The following is a 21,008-nucleotide window of genomic DNA, read 5'->3' as shown; positions in this document are numbered from 1 at the left end:
GGTCACAATATCAAATTATTTGCTTTAGTGCATTTATCTTGTTTAGATTTGGTTTATGTATGCACCTGCATGCTTTCAGAGTTAATGGTTCAGACCGTATGGTCACAATCGTGGCTTTTCTGGTCTCTTGCATGCAGCGCGTTGACATTTTTTGTGTATTTCTTTATGATTTTGGTTGTTAGCTCAGATTTCAAACTGCAGAAATGCATTAAATAGGAAATATACGGTGCCATTAGTTTGTTTAGTGCAAGCAAAGGACAAACTTCAAATGTTACAGTTAAGACTTCTGCTGTCTTTCGTCCACATTACAAATGTCCGGTGGCATTTGAAGCTCGCTACTAAATGTCTTCAGGCGGTGAAAATCATTATGAAACATAATCGAAGCGGTAAAGTGCGAGGGTATTTCAGCTGATGCAGGCATAGAGACTTTAATCCAGCTAAGTATTCCATCTTCATTTGAACGGCCTGCCCCCACTGCTCGTCCGTCTCCCCCACAAACTAACAGTAAAAACAAATATTTGTCAGAAACTTTGAAAGTACCTTTTTATTTATATCATCGTTCCCATTACATACAAAACAAACCCAATAATAAAAATCCAGTTTCCACATTTGATTGCACGTTTTTAGGATAATTGGACAGATCGAAGTAAATTCCTGCCTTTTCTGCCGGTGATTGGTTCACCATAACTAGGGATGCACATTATCGGCATTTTATCAGCCTTAGCGACAAAGTATCGGTATTGGTATCGGTTATCTGCTTTTTTTTTTATTTTTTTTTTTAGCATATCGGATATTAGCCAAAAATCCAATATTGTGCATCCCTAACCATAACCCACCTGAGCTGAACCCGTCCATCTCATGGAGGTGAGGTGGTTCAGTCAGAGGAAGAGTAGGACAGGTAACACCTTCATCACTGAATAAAGAGAACAAAAAAATACTCAACGTGCTGTCAATACTCAGAAATACATCACTCCTTTTAGCTTTGGTCCACAAATAGATGTGAAACACCAACGCCCCCAAACTCTCTAACTTTAGAAACCATTGCTTGCACCACCGAGAACAACCAAATGGTTAAAAATGTTCTTAAGTAAAATAACAATCATGCTTGTTTCTATTTTAGGTGGACTTCACCTAAATGATCATTTAACCTCGGTCTACATGAGTAGATCGCAGTTCTTTATAACCATCTACACACTGGGTGTAAAGTTTTCAGTTGGATGATTTCTGCTCTCCAGATTTTCAGTGGCAGTTTTTTGGTGTAACGAGTGTTTATTGTCTGTTGGAGGTCCGAACATCAAGCAAACATAAATCAGGTGAGCGGGGTTTGAACTCTGTGGCCAGCAGCGTGTTCTCCTCTCACCTGTATTCATCGGTGCATACACATACTATATATATATATATTTTTTTGGGAATAAAATGACAACCCTGTCACATTATGCTGCTTTTTCACTGGGAATTATTTATCAGCCAGAGCTCAGTCATCTTTATGGGCCGTCCGTTTGCACGCTGCTGAATATTTCTGTTTCTAGTCGAAGCTTAAACAGGAGCTTTGACCAGCTCTCCCAGGCGTGGAAACAGACACCGGTAGCTACAAATATACTGTACAGCAGGTTATATAATGATCATGAAAACTGCATGAGAACCTCCACCCCACACACACACACACCCCCACCCCCTTGCAAACAAACACATTGGAACATCACACTGACAGCAGGAGGCACGTAAACACTCACACGGGCTGCAGCTGACACTGTGAGAGGCCAAGCCTGACATGAGGTGAGATGAAGTGGCGTTTCTCATCATCTGCCGAGCGTGCCTGTGTCTGACCTGCAGGATGGAGGTAGGCCCGGGGCATGGCCTCCGGACCCGGGCAGGGAGAGCGAAACGGGCCTCCGCCGAGACTTATAAAGTCCCCACTACAATTTACTGGGAAGGCTCAAATTGCAGTGTCCAGTGGCCACAGCGCAGCTCCGCTGTCAGCACCATTCTTATTTGCTTCACTCCCTTTGACACTGCCTCTCGATTAGGGTCATAAATTCCATGAAATCGGTCAATAACCTATAACACTAATGTCACTCTCCTGCCATTAATTTTACAGCCGGTGTGCCACACTGTTTCTTAACCCCCTTTTACGTGACAGGGAGGTTTATACTGGCTGGGATTGATTGAGAAGAGTACATAACAAGCTCTGAATAGAGCCTTTGCACCTGTAAAAAAATAAACACATGTATGAAAACACCAGTAAAACTGCAGATTACCGTTTGGTGACTTTTCTCACTGCAAAAGCTGCAGCTGAAATATTTAGATTATTTTAATTTTCATTCAAACAAATCTATATAACGTTTATTAGTCACACCTAATGTGGTTCTGATGCATCTTAATTCCAGACAATATTCGTCGTAACGCTTGTGTTTCTATGCATTAACAGGATTTTTCCCAGCCGTTATATTTTTCCTCGCTCGAAGCTCGTTTCTTTTGGCATCACTGAGCGTGCATGGAAACAATGGCTGTTATCAGTGCAAACTTTTATCATCTTTTAAAATATCTTACAATGCAGATAATTTAACATTTTTAGACAGGAGTAAAACGTGCCTATTTATGGAACAGTCCGTTATAAATGGTTACATGCACAATGTTTAGATGAAGAATTGAAAACTTGTAAGTTCTGAGGGTCAGCAGTTTGGATGCATGGACTGTATCTTTAGCAGCACAAAACATGTTTCTTCTTCTTTTTTTCCCCCTGATTCAGTTCAGAATTTAATTTTGTTATCTGAACATTTTATTTGCCCTCTTAATGCAGCTGAAGCTTAAAGCTCTGCTGATGAAGCAAGACCGTTTGTAAAAAAAAAAAAAAGTTGCTCTGTGGACTTCTGTTACAAAACCCTCCAAATCACCCTGAAAATGGAACAACACTTATTTTATTTGCGTTTCATGAAAAATTGGGCGCTGGTATTGAATCTAATTTGTCTGCACACAGCTCTCACTAATGTATGCTAATGTGTGCAAATATGGACGCTTGTATGTAGATAGGAGTTCTATAGGAACACAGCTGTATACAGAGTAATAGTAAGTGGTCCAATGAGATTTTCATCACGGCAGCTGAGCACGTGTTTCTTAAAGATGAGGAACTTCTGTTGGGACCTGATGCACAACGATGACGAGACATTTAGCAAAAAGAGAAAGTTAAAAACAAAATCAAAATAACTACCGTATTTTCCGGCGTATAAGTCACATGTTTTTTTGCATAGATTTGTCAGTCAAATACGCCAAAGCAACTGATCCACTTTTTTTTCCATATTCATAAAAATATTTGACTGACACTTTAGATTTCTAAGAGCTGCAACAGCGAGTCCTCCCGTGTGCGCTCGCTTCACTCGGCTGGTGCAGGCGGAGGAACGCTGGAGAGCTAGCGGCTCCGGCCGCGATGGATGGTTGGCGCCACGCCGCCCAGGCGAAATGAAGCTGTTTTGACTATTAATGTGCATTTATTAAAGAAAAGTTAAACTGAGACACACCTTTGTTATAATGTCAAGCAACCAAATAATTGTTTTAAGTGTTTATCTTGTTAAATTTCGAAGAACTGCAACAGCGAGTCCTCCCGTGCACGCTCGCTTCACTCAGCTGGTTCAGGCGGAGGAACGCTGGAGAGCTAACGGCTCCAGTTGCGATCTATGGCGCCACGCCGCCCAGGCGAAATGAAGCTGTTTTGACCATTAAATAAATATATAATAAACCAACGGGTCAGAGATAACATATTAAATGCGACTTATCTTTTTTCCTCTTCGTGATGCTTTTTTTTGAGTGATGCGACTTATACTCTGGAAAATACTGTATTTTCTTTGTAAACGTTTAATCTCATTCCTCAATCCCTTTTATTTCTAAACTTACCACAACTTGAAGCTTTTATTTGGACAACTAAGTCTAAAATTGTGGAAAGCGCACAAATCCCATTTGTTGCAGAGAGAGAGGGCAGAGGAGGTTTCTTATCATGCATGGCAGGTTGCCAGTGGATATGTTGCTGCCATTCTCACAGGGGCCTCTCCTCCAATCTTTTCCGTATGTGAGAGTTGACACTTCGGGGCATATCTATGGCACAGGCGTGTTAGCGATGCACACGCCTTCTGCTGCAACGCAGCCAAGGAGGATGAAGGACTGCCATGAGAGACTTCTGCAGCTACTGACAGTGCAACAGGCCGAGTGCAGAAAGTAAAATAAATAAAGCTGCAAAATATAATTAACAGTATATGACGGTTCTGCTGTGGAAGAGCTCACTTAAACAGATGCTTCTGTTCAAGCACATTTTGAGCTGAAAGATGAGGGAACTTGTGAAAACGAATCAGTGCTGAGAAAAGCCATTTCTTTACTTAGATCAGCTGAACGGGGACATTTTTAGGCCATGGCGTCTAAATTGCCAAGAAAAAAACAAATTTTTTCTGTTCCTCCCAGGCTAAATGACAGCTGCTATGATCCTGAAACTTACTTGTTGTCTAACAGTGAATACACAAATGATGCTGCGCTCTATTTTTAGGTTAGATATTTGGGGCAAAAATCTTTGAACTTTTGCTCCAGTTTCTTTTGCTCATTGTTGGGAGAATTTATCGTTTTAATATTTAATTTTCTGAGCCATTAGGATGTAAAGTGTCTGCTTTGCTGTAGTTTAAAACACTATTCTGCATAATCAAACATTTAGCTGAGTGGAATTCACTCACGCAGGATTGTTCACTCACTCGGAGAAAAACACACTGTTTGCTTCATGTTTTGGCAACTTAGCGTGCACTGGCAACTTTCCATCCCTCTTCTCCACTCGTTTTGCTGCCCACTGCTTCATTCTCTCCTTTAAATGGCACAGCCGCAGTTAATCAGGAAATCAGATTTTTATTTCTGCCTCCTCTGGACTGCTCTGAGTTGAATTGACATGGAGCCTCGACAGCGGTAAGGCAAAATGGCCGCTCGTAGTAACAGCTCACAAGCCCCTGGACAACCTGAGGCATGGCCATCCAATCCCACATCATTAAGGCTAGAGTCCTTTATTGTGTTGGAGGCATTAAATGGTGCGCTGGCTATAGCCCTGAAGTCACACTCCACTAGGAGAAAACAGCAGAAAAATAACGGCACAGCTGGATAATGACTTTTCCCTGGGAGGCTGACCATGTGTACAAAAGTGCTAATGATAGCAGGTGCAATAAGCGAGCGCAAGGCTTTTACTGCGGCCGGATTTATTTTCCTCTGCTAAACTCACCAGTGATTTCCCCCGTGTAGGTGTCTTTCTGTAGTTTAAGAACACCTACCATCTCCTTCTGCCCTCCCTTCCTGTATCTAATCTCTTTATCAGCTGTGCAGCTAATATCAAAGAGGACGGCGGTGTGAAAATACAGCAAGTAAAACCTGCTGTCAGAGTCCTAATCACAATTAGCTGGGCTGTAGACCCATTAGCCCCAAGGGGAAGACACCAAAAGCTGACAGAATTATTGCTAAGGCTACTGATTGCAAATGATCCTGCTGAGAACAAAGGGTAGGGCCATGGATTTAAAAAAAAAAAAAAAAAAAAAACTCCACCAACCTCATTTTTTTTTTGTATGAATTGATGTTTAATAAAGTCACCATCACAGCTTAAAAATATACAATTTCACAACTCAGTGAAGTTGCAAGGATCTTATCGGTATTAGCAGTGAGGGAGATAACAGGTTTCCTGGATGTACCGACTCCGCTGCTTCCCCCGCTCGACTTTGTTACATCAGCTCCGCTACAAAGGCGTGCACGCCGTTCACATTATAAAACATTAAGCTGGGAGTTAATGACTGATTGCAACAGCCGTTAGTCAAACTTGTAAGGGAAGGAGAGCAACGGCAAAACAATGCCACATGAAACCCTGGAGTGGATCACCTGCAGTGTCAGCCTTTCAAACAGCTCCTCGCATTTGAAGTTAAGCCCCAGAACCGTCGGGGTTGTCGGAGGTCGTGCCGGGAGATAGAAATGTCTCAAGTTATTACAGCAGTCAGGTAAAGTGTGTGGCAACGTGGCCCTGTAATGGGGTAGAGAGCCGGCCAGCAGCAGCTAATGAAGGCGTCTCGAGGAGTACTAAAGAGTCTACGTGACACTACTCCTGATATCCTCGTCTGAGGACACAGATCAATTAATACATTAACGAACGATCGTAAGCACTTCATCTTGCAATATGAAACCGGCGGCCTGCATTCGCTGCCCCGCCGTCCAGAATGGCTGATCAGCTCGGCTTCTTTAGGCTCTTCGTCATGAATTCCAACATCCTCTGCCAGAGAGGCTGCAGACCTCTCTGAGGCTTTCTTCTGCCTCAGCACCGCTCAGTGCAGCACATATATGGAGCGTGAAATAAAACCACATATGAATTCTTCAGGCCTGTTGTAAAATACTGTAATGCACCACAGATGACCCAATCACAACAGCGTCTGCCTCCACCCCCCGCTTGTGGCCACAGCTTTATTATAAGCTGCCATTTCTAGACATCTGTAATATTCTGCTGCAATAAATAAAAACAAAAACATTAATGTGGGCAAAGCGCGTCGTGTGAGCAGCCTGCAGCACAGCTGAGTGCGTTGGTTGGGGAAGTCCAACGTAAAGCGCTGCTCCATGCCACGCCGTATATATCCAGTCTCCCCATTACCACCATCTCTACTCGACAGCAAGGGCCCTGCACTGCTAAATTATTCATCACACTGAGGGGAGGACAGAAGCATGCATGGTTTCTCCACTCCATGCCTCTTCCCTTTTTCTCTCTGTCTCTAATTCAAAGGAACAGCCGGGTGGGGAGAATGATATACAGGCCGTCTTTCCATCACTGTGTGGCCATTGCAGGAAATGTCGCCTCCACTTCCTCCAATTACCACAATGGAGTTGAGGCTGAGTTTTTAGGTTATGGCAGGCCAGACGGTCGCTGGATTGCCCGCCGCGCATATGTGGAGGAGGAAAGGTGGGTGGCACCCATGGGTCCCATGCATAACGTGGGACGTCTTTGTATACACATTCATCTATATCAGTGGGCAACAGGGAAATGTAAGCCAAAGGTAATTGCCCTGGATAAGAACATCTGCTTGGTGAATAAATATTCTAATGAGGGGAGCTTGCAGGTTCCCCAGACTGATGCACAGCTGACAGGCCTCCAGAGGGACCACAGGTAATGCTCACCACCTGCAGTTCAAATGCAGTCACACCTTCCTCTTGAAGCTAAACGCTGTCCGGCTCTCCCGTCCGTACACCGCGGTTACCAGATGTTGTACAGCAGTTCCCTCTCGTCTGTCTTCTAACCAGAAGAAACATCTGTAATCCTGCATAAAGCTGTATTCTTATTCTCAAAGATATTCTCTTTTCCTTGTTTAACGACATCTGCTTGGTCACTTCTTCTGCTGCGTATATTTTCCATCAGTTCGACGTCAAATAAACAGTTTGAATAACTATGTAGTCAAAAAGTTTTTTTAATCTTTTTTTTATACGCTCAAAAATTCCCAATTGATTGATGAACTTTTAAAATCCGTTAGATGTTCCAGATTATTTATTCACTTTTCTTTCCCAATATTATTGTAACTGAAAGAAATCGTATTTTTCAAAACTAAATTTGTCTCGTTTTCTTTTAAGCTAAAATCAGAATCGTCTCTTCCAGATTTACATCCGTGTCTGTGACAGAGACCTTTTCTATCATGCACATTTACAGTCCTTACATGCATTAGACTCAGTCTATCACAATCTTTATCATAAATATACCACCACCCCCCCAGACACACAGATACACCCCACTGCACAATGCAGTCTAGGGTTTGTTGGTGTGGATCGTGACTCACTCATCAGCAAATGTTCATTGAAAAATATATTTTAGGAATTTATTATCCTAACTACAAAATAATCTTTTTAAACAGCTGTAATAAGTGTGTATCTTTGGTTCTTGACTTATGTAGCTTTTACTGCAACAAGATAGATTTTTTTTTTCATTTCCCTCCATCCTTTTTGTTACACAAACAAGCTTTTTGTGCCGTTTTTATCAAGTGTGCACTAAACAAACTACAGTTGATCAAAGCTATTGTCTCGTTGCTTTAAAGAGTCTGTAAATTAATTTCAAATATAAACACAAAGCACTGTTAATAACAATAAAACTAGCAACATTAACTTATCATACATTTATTTTCAAAAATCATGAAGGCTGAACGCTTTTTAAAACGGTTTTAAATTAGCCAAGTTGTAATTATACCACAATGTCTACATTTATCTGACCTGCATGAAACAACAATAAGACTCCACTGAGACAGAAATCTAAAGTATATTTTATCCAACATGTAAACATCTGTGATTTACCACCAAGTGTAGCAGCATTCTTTGAATTTCCTCATCCAATGATTGATTATTTTTAAGAGAAGTGTTTTAGTTTATTTCTTTTAGATTATTCAATGGCATGGTCTAAATGGCTTTGCTAGTAAAACACTGCAAATGTCCTGTCATAGAAGACTCAGATATCAATTCAACATATCCTGAAACTTGTTGTTCTTGTAGCTGTAGAAATATTAATCATTACCTTGTGCAAAAGAATTGTCACAAAAACCTTTGGCTTGCATAATCACAATCCAGAGTATCATAAAACCAAGTAAAACAATATATTATGCATGTACTGAAATCAACTAAAGTTAACAGAGTAAGAGTTAAGCTCTGATGATCCACCAGTAAACGCTCCGGCACTAATGCAATGAGAATAAAGTCACCGCAGCATGTGAGGCTCGCTGTTACATTGATGAGGCTGCAGGGCTGAAAACTGTCAGCGCCATGCTTCATTCCACGCTGCCCCATCTGTGTGTGGTCATCAGTTTGACTGGCTGGAGGGGGAATTTGTCATGAAACCGGAGGTGGAGAAAGGTGAGTTACATCCTTGCAGCACACCTTCAAAGAGGCCATGAGACAGTGATGAGCCTCTCTCAATAAGCAACGACCCCCCGGAGACACGCCGAGGCGATCGCTTTGAGTATCAAAGAGGCCTCCGATGGAGCAAGGCCTCCGAGGCAGGCAACACCACACGCTGGAGTATTATGCTTTAGTTATGACATGATCTGGAAATCATACACTTCCCTGCCACTTGCACTTTTTTTTTTCTCCAGAAACAAACAGCAAAGTTTAAAAAATGGTCCAAATATGAGCTTATCTCTTGGCTTTAAGAGGAACTTTGGCCCTGAAACATCCTCTTTATGTAGAAAACGAAGCTTCAGATCAATAACTAGTGCTGTTTCATTCACAGCATGCATAGTGCACTTTAGTTATTCATGTTTTGTTTTTCACTTCCAAGTACAAGAAATTGGTTCAGGTATAAAGTCATTTATAATGGATTCATCCACGTGAAATAACTCACAGCCCCCCTTCCAAAAAAAAAAAAAGATGCTTTCTCCCCAGAAATCTGAACTCACGATCAATAGCCACACACACCACACACACACACAGTCTGCAGGAGACACATCTATAACTGCATTACAGCTCAGGCTGTTTACAGTGGCAACGCTGGAAATATTCATTTACTCTTTTTGTTTCTGTGCAGGTAAAAAAAAAAAAATCAAAGTTAGCAAAAGAGCGAAAGAATAAAATATGATCTTCAACGTGCAGTAGTGGGAGATGAAATAGTAAGAGTGCAAATGCAAAAGCAGCAAGCACTGGGCGGGTATTGTTGTGGTGAGAATACAAACCACAGAGGAGACAAAACCAATCTGACTAATCACACATGATCTCAAAGAGAATTAATCAGCAGCTCTGGTTAACAATCTGTAATCATCCTCATTCTGTGCTTAATGCCGTTTAATTTATGAAATTCTGCCTGACTCGGATAGAAGGGCAACGAAAACAACATCTGAAGCCCAAAGCAGATGAGAAGATCAGAACGTGTCCCTGAAAGACCCTGAGCAGCTTCTTCTGAAGGGATACGTGTTCAGTCAACCAATGCACAGCAAGCCGGGTGCTGTGACCATCCGTCCAAGTTGAAAACCAGTACTTGTGTTGGTAAAAACCACACTCCAACATCCTTTCCCATTTAAAGGTTGAATAAGTCCCGACACATAAACGCAGGCCTCGTCCCGCTGCAGCACCCACCATCAATAAAACACATGGAGGTGGAAAAACCATCAGCTCTGCTCGTGCACGAGGGAGGCGCAGCGTCACAAACAGTCAAACTCATTCAGTTTGGGCGAAAATGTATTTATTAACGGGCGAAAACGCTCGGAAACACACGTCACGCCAAAACCCTGCCCATGGTCAGCATCCCCACTTTGTGCACCGGTACTCACCCAAAAGTACATCATCATGTTGGAAGCGGGACAGGTGTGGGCAGGCGGGCGCAGGAGAGTGGGGCCGAGCACTGGGACCAGTCCAGCCAGTGAGGGTGTCACAAGGAGTCCGAGGGTTTGGACAGAGAGCTTTACTGGTCCCTGATCCACAGAGGCAGCCCTCCTCAACTCTTCAATGGAGCTTGACTTGAGGTTTAGGTTCACTCCCTCCTTCGTCTTTTTTTTTTCTTTTCTTTTGCTTCTTTCTCTGCAAGCAGCTTGTTCTTCAGTTAATTTTTAAAAGCTCCCTTTCTTTCTCTTCTTCCTCTTCTGAGCCAACACGAAAAAGAGGGGGAGAAAGCAGACAGGAGAAAGGAAAGAGAGCTGGGGAGGTGTTGTAACCTCTTTTTTCTTTTGACACTCTTCCACTCTACTTGCCTCTCCACACCACTCACTTCGAGACTCTCTCTCTCCCTCTCTCTCTCTCCCTCTCTCTCTCTCCCCCCTGTGCCGTCTCTTATTGGTGAATGTGAAATCGGTCGGTACGGCGCCGAGGCTCAACTAGAGCAGCAGGAGCAGCAGCCTGCGCTTGACAGCTGCCTCCAGCGTTCCTCCACCGGAGCTGTGTTGCTCTGCATAGAGGAGTGCGCCGAACAATCCGGGATCCTGCAGACGGTACTGTAAAATTCAGCGTCCCGGGTAGGAGGGGGGAGATGGTGGGGTGAGGGACGGTGAGGAAGGAGGGAGGCAGGAAGCTGGTGGTGGAAAGCTCTGCAGGGAGGGAGGGGGGTGAGGATGGTGATAGTGGAGGACTAACAGATTGCTCCTCTTTCTTCTTCATGCTGTCTTTGACTGAGACGAGTTGCATTGAAGTTGTGGCAGTTTTAGCTCGTTGAGGAGAAGAAGGCGAAGCTGAAGGAGAGTTAGAAGAAAAAAAAAAAACGACGCAATCTCACAAAAGAGTGGCACAGACATCTGGGAGGCAGAGCCTGCTTTCCACTTGTTTTCCACTTTTAGCTGCTGCTTCATCACACGGGCTCCTTAGCATTTTTTTTTTCCCAGTTCAACCTGATGGGTTAGTAACCAGGAGCACTTCTGGTTGAGCAAACCTTTTTCCAGGTGATGTGTTGTGGCAGATCAGAGGCCAGATGAAGTTGGTGTGAAATACCTTTGTGTGCCAAGCTATATTACATTACATGCTTTAGTGTGTTTTCCATCTGGCGGCTATAAAGAAGGGGAGGTGAGAGGAGGAGGGGGTGTGTATAGGAGGCGGGAGCTTGGCTATCTTCTAGACAGCACTGTAACAATGAGCCTGCCTCAGCAATTTTCAAAACATATCATCAATACACGACCGGGAGCACGCACTTTTAAATATTAACCCTGTGGCAACCGGGGCAGGCTGTGGAGAGCTCGAGTGGTTTTGCGGCATCCTCTGGTGCAGGATTATCCAATAAAAGATGTCCTGGGGGACGAGCTAATTTGCTGTAGGATCCTAAAGAACATTTTCCTGCTATAGAGAGCATTGCCGTAATGAACAGAGCAGATATATTCAGGTTATGTTACCCATCAGTAATTGCCACATAAGGAGGCAGAGTTGGATTTGCAGCTGGCTTTGAGCAAACCAATACACAAGGGGCCTCATTCATATGGTGTAACTGTCTTCTTAAATTTATCGCCCATTTTATTTCCCCTCCATCCTCAGAAAAACTCAACCAAACAGTGACATGTGAAATGGCACTTAAGGAAACGCAACTGGTAATTTCGCTGAGTTTCTCGTTTCAGTACAATAGCTCACCTTCGAGATAGATTTTAACCGTGCGATCATAAAAATGTTTCTTTGCGTTGCTTTTGCATCACAGTCTGCTTTACACAAACACATAATTTCTTATTGGTGGTCTGGTGTGCTCATACAAGCCTTCCATACATGTCCACCACAACAGCATGGATTTACATTAGCAATCACAGAGTGGATAACCTCCGTACTCCTCCATCAATCTCTGATGGGAAATAAAAATGAAATGCACTTCTCAGGCAACTTAGATTAAAGATCACGCTTTTATCAAATACCGAAGTCTATTTCAAGTCCCGCTCATAAATAACTGAAGGGAGCGACGGGGGAAACAAAAAAGGTGGAGGCTAAAACTGAGGGAGAGACCAGCGGCGGTGTAGGCGTAGATAGAAAGCATCACGGTCCAGAGCGGACACACACACACACACAAAAAAGTCTGACATTTACGCATCAAGTGATCCATACATTTTCATTCCAGGAATGTCTTTTATTTATTATTGCAGATCTGAAAAAGTTTTGGGAACGATGGTGTTAATCAGATGATTCTGCTCGTTTCCTGTCACCATTCTGAGTTGCACTTTTCCCGCGCTTGACGCTACTTATCAGGGATGCGAGTGGCTTTCCCAGGCATTTAGATTTCCCACCATAGTCTAGACACTCCCGGGAGGTTTTTGCCATCCATTATAAAAATGGAGCTTTCAAAGAGAAGAGGAAGTGAAGGCCTCACACAGAGTGTGTTCAGCCTGAAATGTCCGTCTGAACCCGATCCTTACCGACTTCATATCTGTTGGCTTAATATTTTATGACGGTCTCACCTCTTTTCTGAAGCGCGCTGCTACTTACGGAGCAACTTCTGTCAAACTACCATCAGATCTCATCATTGGAAAGACTCTAGAGGAGACAATGAGAAGCACATCCCTCGAAGTTCTCACTCCCTGTGGAGCCCGGCGATGTGGTTCTGGCAGGTTCAGCCTTTTGTCCTTATTCATCAAACTCTCCTGTTCCCCGCTGGAGCACGCTGGAGCACGCAGAGGGATGAAGCTCCATCCTGAGTCTCCCAAGTTGGTTTCCTCAAATCCCTTTATGACCTGCTGTAACAGCTCGGTGAAGACGATCTGTAGCGTCTCATCTCTTTGTGCATCTTCATCACAGGCTTGATGTTAGACTCCAAACATCAGTGCAGGAAAAACACATGAGAGGTTGCACAACAGAAAACTGAAAAAGCTCGAGTCCATAACCATTTTCTCCTCCATGTCTTCCCTCTTTACTGTCAAAAAGGCTTTTAGGTTGTTTTCACAGCTGATAGTCGGGTAGACGGTTCGGTTGGGGACCAATATTCATAACATTTTGTTTACATTTGAGCTGGTGCTTTTGCATTCACACTGCACTGTGCAGTCGAGCCAACCTGTTCCCCCACTCGCCTGTGGTGGCGCTGCACCAAGAACTAATGAAAGAAACGACACAAAAACCTCTGAAGAAGACACTTCTTTTTCTTCTTCTGCAAATAAAATCAAAAATGGAGTGGCGTCAAATTTGAGCAGTTTTAGGAGTTATATTTTGTCATTTTTCAACAATGGACTCAGCATGAGCAGAAGATGAGGCAGAAGACCATGGAGAATGTTGTTTTTCACACAAGGCAGCTGACGGCTCCATATGAGGTAAGAGAAATATGTGTTTGTTTGCCCTGCGCTGTAGTCCACTTCCTGCTTGTATAGCGGTGCCCGTTCTGCTTACATTCACACTGTACTCGAACCGCGCTAGAGTTTTCTTCTACCGGACTGAGACCTAGGTTTTAGCCCGGGTCAGAGTTCGCCTTTTTGTTCCATGACAGAGTTCGATGGCGAGTTCACACCTCCCCAAACGAACCGGACTTCCTAGGCAAACGGGCTAGAGTTCGGGACAACAGTGCTGGTGCGAATACACCCCTAAACATTTGTGTTCAGGGTCTTTTTTTTTCTGCTCTGCATTTGAAAATCAAATCTTGCAAACGTCACATCAGATAATATTGCAAGACCTGGTCCTTCCTCCATGACCACAGTGTTCTAGGAGCTTAAATAAATGACAGGTAGATATCGCTGAGATTAAAAATCACTTTTCCAAAAGAGACCTGGCTACGTGGAATGGCAGCAGCGTTGTCTCTTGGGTTAAAAATGGAGGACAGATCACAGGAACTACACGCTCATGGTGTTTATTTGTGCAGCGATCAGGGGCTCAGCAAAGTTGCAGATGTAGAACAGAAGAGACAGAAAGCAGCAAAATCTCTGAACAACTTAAAGAAGTTGGAGAACAAACAAAAAAAAAACTAATCAAAAAAGCAAATCAGCAGTTTTTGATTCTCTGCAGACACATTTCAGAACAGCAATAAAAACACCCACACCTGAGCATACTGCCTGATTTCATGTGAATGCTGTTGAAACTTGCCTCTTTTAAAGAAGACAGAAAGTTGCTTCAACTGACAAACAACTAGACTTTGTTGGGCCTCCAAACAAACGCAGCTATTAGGCTATTTTAGCCTAATTTCTAATAAAATTTTAAAATGTGTCAAAGATAAGGTGGGAAAAAGGCAACGCTTGCTCAGATCTTTAAAACTGACCCATCAAAGCGAAACGAGCTTCATAAGATGATTGCACACCTAACTTATATTTTAACAAGAAAAATCAATCCAGAAAAGTTTATATTTTATCTAAAAGGAAATGACATAATGCAATAATTTGCTAATCTCAAAGCATTATTTTATTCACAACAAAATTAATGGTGAAACCAAAAAAAAAAGTGTTTTGTAGAAAAAAAGTGAAAGCGGCAACATTTCAGAAAAGTTGGGATGGGGCGACTTAATACACTAAAAATAAGAGCTTTGAACAAGAAACAACTGAAATAATCTTTTTCAACAAATTATATTATCTGACACAGGTCAGCAAGAAGTGTAAAAAAGAACATTTGTGAGTTCCTGTAATCTTCGGGTCCTCCGGCAATGCTTCATTAAAAACTGGCTTAATTCTGTTTTGGACATTACCGCATGGGCTCAGGAATATTTCAGCAAATCACTGGATGTGAACAGTCTGTTGTACCATCCATAAATGCTGCTTAAAGCTCTATCATGCAAAGAAAAGTCCGTATGTGGACACCATCCAGAAACGGGACATTTTCTCTGGAACATAACTCATTTAAAACAGACGGAGACGGTGCAGAACGGTTCTGTGGTCAGACTAGAGTTGCATTTGGGCCTAAAAAAAAAAAATAATCGGACCCGACCCGCAGCCATTTTTTCCCTAACATGATCCGAATCGGTCAAATTAACTGTAATTACAGGCCCGAACCCCAAAAAACATTGTTTTTATTAAGCTTGTACTGATTTTGTAAACAAATCAGTTTGACATGATTTAAAACCATATTTAAAAGAAAGGAAGATATAAGATTTCTTGTTTCACCAAATGGATATTAACATACAAACCAGATAGCCTAAAACAAAAATCAACTCTAAAGAAAGGCTATTATACAGACGAACAAAAATATTTTAGAGCAAAATTATTTGGAAAATATAGAACAAATCTATTTTAAATGAACGAGCTGCTCGCTTCGGCTTTTGTAGATGCTGCCACTTCCTTCACGGCAGATGACAGCAGGTGCTGAGACGCATGCGGCTGGTGATCAGCTGATCCATCCATCCATTACTTTACTTACTTTACTTTATTGTCATTGCCATAATAACAGTTCTGAACAGCAACACAATTTTGATGGAGAATCATACACCTACACATTAGTAAATTAGCACATAGTGGTAGGAAAGAACTTTGCAAGGTTCTGATGATCAATGTAAACACAGATAATAATACAGCACCTAGACACAGTTCAGCACGGCTGTACTGTAGTACCACTGCATCAAAGATGTACAAAAAAAAAAGCAAAGTAACAACCATATCGTGCAAAAATTGTGCCGGGTGTCGGACCTCCAGGTTGCTGCATCTATGCGCGCCGCCATCTTGGTCAGGTCAGTGATGTGCATCTTTACCCGCTTCTTCCTTTTCAGGTAGCGAGAGTCACTGGTGTCCATGTCCAGCCATCACTGTGCAAGAGGTGGGGTACACCCAGGACAGGTTGCAAGTCCATTTCAACCAGCGGGTCAGTGGACGCGCGCGGCCGGTGACAGGTTGTCCATCTGAGCGTAACGCAACGGTTTTTTTTTTACCTCTTTAAACCGGCTGGTCGGACCTGCATCCTCCTCAACAAGTAGATTAACACAATTTTATATTGTGCATTCTTATTTAGTTTTCTTTGTGCTGTATGATTCACAAAACCGCATCAAAGCCCAAGACCAGCCCGGTCCGAATCTGGGTCAGGCTGGGCCGGGCTCCAGGTTCGGGTTAGAAACGACAGCTCTAGGTCAGACTGATCAAAATCTGAAGTTATTTTGGAAACTATGCCACATCCTCCATACTAAAGAAGAGAGGGGCCATCTGGTCTCTTGTCAGTACACAGCTAAAAAGCCTGCCTCTCTGATGGTATGGGGATACATGGGCAGCTTAAAGGAAGGCACCAATAATGAAGAAAATTATCTAAAGATTTTAGAATGTCTGCTTCCCCCCAGCAAAACCTCCAGCACTGAACATCCAGGACTGTTGCACATTCCCTCCTAAACCTCCAAGAACTGGTCTCCTCAAGTCCTGGACCTTTGCAGATGTCGTATGAAGGAGAAGGGACGCTTCACAGAGGAAACAAAACACTGTCCTGTCCAGTCTTCTTGGGATGTTGCCGACCAAAAGTTCTAACCTACCTTTTTTTCATGGTAGAACATTTGATATGCTTATTGTAATCCAATGTAAATAAAATATGGGTTCATCAGATTTATAAACCATTCTTTTTGGCTTGTGTTCAGTAAAAAAAAAAAAAAAAAAAAAAAAAAAACTCCAGTTTTACCAGAACCAGGGTTGTAAATACAACAAAATAAATACGACCAAAGAATGTTTGCTGTGAAATTAAGTTATTCTTGAAGTGAAAGGAAATAGCACTTGCTGTTGCCTTTCTCACATGAGCTGGATTTGGGATTAAACATAAAAGAGACTTTTTAAAATTCACTTCGAATCGATAGTAGGTAACATCTGAGCCGAGACAAAAAGAAACTAGTACCACTGAGGCATCTTGACAGCCAATAACTACTCATAAAATGAGATGAAACACATAAAAAAACAAGATGTTACATAATTGTGCATCACAGCTTTCTGACACAGACTAAGTTTAGTTTTGAAATGGAAATGTTTTGCTTTTCTCCCCTGGAAAATACCATTAAACAACACTTATACATTACATGCAGCAAACCACCCATCTGGTAAGTTCGGAGCTCACTGACAAAGAGACAATATATTTATTGTATGCTTTGCACATAAAGAATCCCACTGAAGTAATTCATCTGTGTAGACATAGAAAAGTACAATACCCATAGCTGTGTGCTCAGACTGTATGTCGTGTTAATAATGCAGTGTTTACATCTTGGCATTGAGCAGTCAGAACTGGCCTAGGGGTACAAACTGGCAGGCCTGCGCAGTAATTAGGGGCTGTGTGTTGGGGATGTGAAGGCTTGCAGCGTGTCATGCTGATACCACTGCTGGGCAGACCTGGTGTGTCAGAGGCAGGAGAGCCGCACGAGGCCACGCCTTCCTGTCGCAGCAAGAAGTCACTTTAAGCAGCGCTCCCGCAGACCGAGCTCGCTCGTTACTCAGCAGCCGGAGCGAGCAGGCACAGGATGTTAACACCATGACAGCGGGCAGGAGCTGTCCTCACAACACGACAAACACATGTGGTCTTTGTATTCATGCATACATTCAGAGTTTGACATGTTTGTATATTGACATAGAAAATAACCTTAAAAAAAAAAAAAGATTTTGGCTAAAGTTTATCATGATTTTAAAGACCTTATTTGTTTGTGCTAATTATGGTTATTTTGTCTTAGCGTGTCGATCGTTACTTCGGATTCCTGCTGCTCTGCTGCCATTATTGTCGAGGTTCTAACACAGTAGTCCCTCACTACGTCACGGTTCGTTTATCGCAGACTTGCTATATCACGTTTTTTCTAAATAAGATTGGACATGACACACAATTGGCTGATTGATGGATGAGCCGCACAATCAGCATGGGATTTTTATTTAAAATAAATTATTTTAAATTATTTAGCACCTGCTGCACACTTGTGCAGTCCACACTGCAGGATAAGCTTCCTGCTGCAGCTGATCAGCTGTTCACCGTGCAGAGCGGATAAGTGGGCGTGGCCAAGAGCGCTTGCAGGTGGCAAAGAGCAGAGGAGGCAGGGAGATGACATTCTGTGCTCTTTTAGAGCGTTTAGAGTTTAGAAACATTGTTTAGAATATTGCAAGAGTGCGGGAAGGGTTTAAAACTCCTTAATATTTATATATTTAAATAATAAAATAAACTACTACTTACTACTTGTACTACTACTCCTACTTTGCGGTTTTTCACTTGTCACAAATCTTCAGGGTACGGATCCCCCGCGATAAACGAGGGACTACTGTAATCAGGATGACTTTAGATCCAAATAGCTAAACTTCAGCAGCGTCCTTCATGTTTTTTTGTTGTTTTCAAAGTGAATCTCTGAAATACTCATGCAAGTATAAAAATGTCTTCTGAACGCTTTAGCTTGACTGCTTTATGACTATGAGAGGAAGGGGTGGGGTTTTTATGCAAAATGCATTATTCATGAAAAAAAAAGTTTAAAGACACACCAGCAATTTAGCGCTGAGTTCTAAAGTTGTGTGACCTACAGGAGACAGATTATCAACAAAGTTCAACTTAAAGCGATGAGAGATCTAAGCTTTACTGCTCAGTATTAGAGAAGCACCAGAAACTACAAATCGTACGGCATGTTCTGTAGAACCCATGCACCGACATCATGATAGACGGCATCATAAGGTTTGTTGTGCACAGCAGCACATTTAGCATAGTGGTACGACACAAATGGTCAAGTAGATAATACTTTCCAGCAAAGAGGAGGGCTGATCTCATACTGGAGAGACACTGAGTCACCAACAGTGGACGCTTCACACCAAGCCTCCAAACAGCTCGTCGTCCAATCATGTCCAGACCTCAGAGTGAGACACCGAGACCTCTCGCTTTAGGAAGAAAGGGACACACAGAGGTTCTTGGTGGGCGGCCAGGCCCAGACTAGAGTCTGATTCCAGTGAGTCGAGTGGAAGGTGACACAGACTACAAGAAGACCCAGTCTGAGAGGAGGCACGATGCTCCCAGCTAAACGTTTCTGAAAAGACTTATATTGGAAAAAAGACAAACACGACTGAAGGATTAAATCTTAAGGAATATGCTTCAAGGCTGTTTTTGTTTGTTTTTATGTAATGTTTCTGCATTTGTTGAGCCTATTAATTTATGACAATTATTAATAAATACCTTAAAAATCCATCTAAACAAGCTCATAGCTACCTTCGAACTAGTTAGTTTTAGTGCTTATAATTTAAAACATAATTTAAACTATACCTCACACAGTTTCAAAGGGCTCAACTTTAAATTCAGGCAGTAACGGACATAGTTCAGAACTTAACGGATTTGCGCAGTCGTCCCATCATTCCCTCATTTTACGACACCGTTGCGATGTTGCTGAGGGTCTTCAGTCTCTCCCAGTCAAAGTTTGAGACGTTCTGACGGTAACAAGAGGTTTGGACTTTGCCTCTCCAGTGCCTAATCCGGGTTAGAATTGTCACAATCTGCTTGCCGTAATTCAGACCGCAGGGTAAACTATCGAAAAGGCAATCCGTCGTCGGATAAGAGACCGAGAGAGAAGTTACTCGAGTAATGGGGGCACACTCAGGATAGCAACAGACGAGGGCAAGCATTGAGGAATCTTTCTTCATGCTAAGACCTTGCTACTTCTCATGTTTGCATCATACATGTGCAAGTTTTATTGTCTTTTCTGAGTTCCACCAGGGCACCGGCAAAGCCAGTTTGAGAACCTCACCAAACCATTCCACATGTGGTGGTAACAACAAACTGTCTAATGATTTCCAAAACAGAATGTTCCTTTGACAATTTGTACAGGTCATTTCTGAGAATAAGATCATTAGTTTAAGGTTTTGTGGGGGCGATTTCCTACTTTCTACAGGAGTCCAACATCATGAACTAACAAAAGAAGGTTGAGGAATAAACAAAGACCAGGAGACATGAGCTACACAATTTCTGCAGGCAAGAAGGAACTCATGAAACTAGACACGATAACAATCAAATGATCATTTAAGAGTAACTAATTAAAGGAAGAATATTTCAAACTCTGTGTTCAAGTGAAATCTCACCACGCATATGGATTTCAGAAAATAATTAATGGGAAACAAATATACCGTACTTTCTGCCGTGCACGTCGCACCGCCGTGTGAGTCGCATCAGTGCAAATATGTCTAATAAAGTGGAAAAATAAATAAATAAAAGTCGCTTTGCCATATGCGTCACATCTATTATGCGTCACTGCTGACGTGTCGCGTTTGTTACCGCTGCCAACCTGGAAATGTGGGCAGGTGTGTCAAAAATCGATTGGCTTCCAAATGGCGGCCGCGTGAGCATGCACGGGAGGACTTTAACAAGAATTTAACAAGATTAGCACTTAAAAAAAATTATTTGTTTGATCGAAATTATAGTAAAAGTGTGTCTCTGTTGAACTTTTCCTTTGTAAATGCACTTTAATGGTCAAATCAGCTGCATTTCGCCTGGGCGGCGCAGCAAAATGCAGCTGATTTGACGTTTGCTCCCGGAGTTCCAAAGCAAGAAAAAATTGGCACCGTATGGCAAGCCAAGCGTCTCATTAATAACCACTTTTACCTATTAGTGAGACACTTGGCTTGCCACATTCGTCGACTGCCCTCTAGTGGCTGAAAATGGTAGAGTTCAATATTTTCCATGTCAGAATGAATGAAATAGTCAGATTTCATCCAAAAATTGGGTTATGAATATGG

At 42.5% G+C, this 21,008-nt stretch overlaps 1 protein-coding gene across 2 annotated transcripts in view; it reads right to left on the bottom strand.

Moving 5' to 3' along the window:
- Window positions 1-21,008, bottom strand: part of rbfox3a (RNA binding fox-1 homolog 3a) — a 253,898-nt gene that overhangs the window by 124,860 nt on the left and 108,030 nt on the right. The window contains exon 1 of one of the 2 annotated variants that reach the window (XM_037689206.1): window positions 10,281-11,060. The exons of the other annotated variant lie outside the window; for it this stretch is intronic. Coding sequence (XP_037545134.1) covers window positions 10,281-10,298 — 18 coding nt within the window. The 5' untranslated portion in view covers window positions 10,299-11,060. Of the gene's footprint in view, window positions 1-10,280; window positions 11,061-21,008 lie in introns of those variants that run through there. 2 annotated transcript variants of the gene reach the window in all.

The sequence above is a fragment of the Nematolebias whitei genome, chromosome 15 (assembly GCF_014905685.2).
Source record: "Nematolebias whitei isolate Nwh7 chromosome 15, NemWhi1, whole genome shotgun sequence".
Lineage (NCBI taxonomy): Eukaryota > Metazoa > Chordata > Actinopteri > Cyprinodontiformes > Rivulidae > Nematolebias > Nematolebias whitei.
This window is presented reverse-complemented; position numbering and strand designations above follow the sequence as displayed.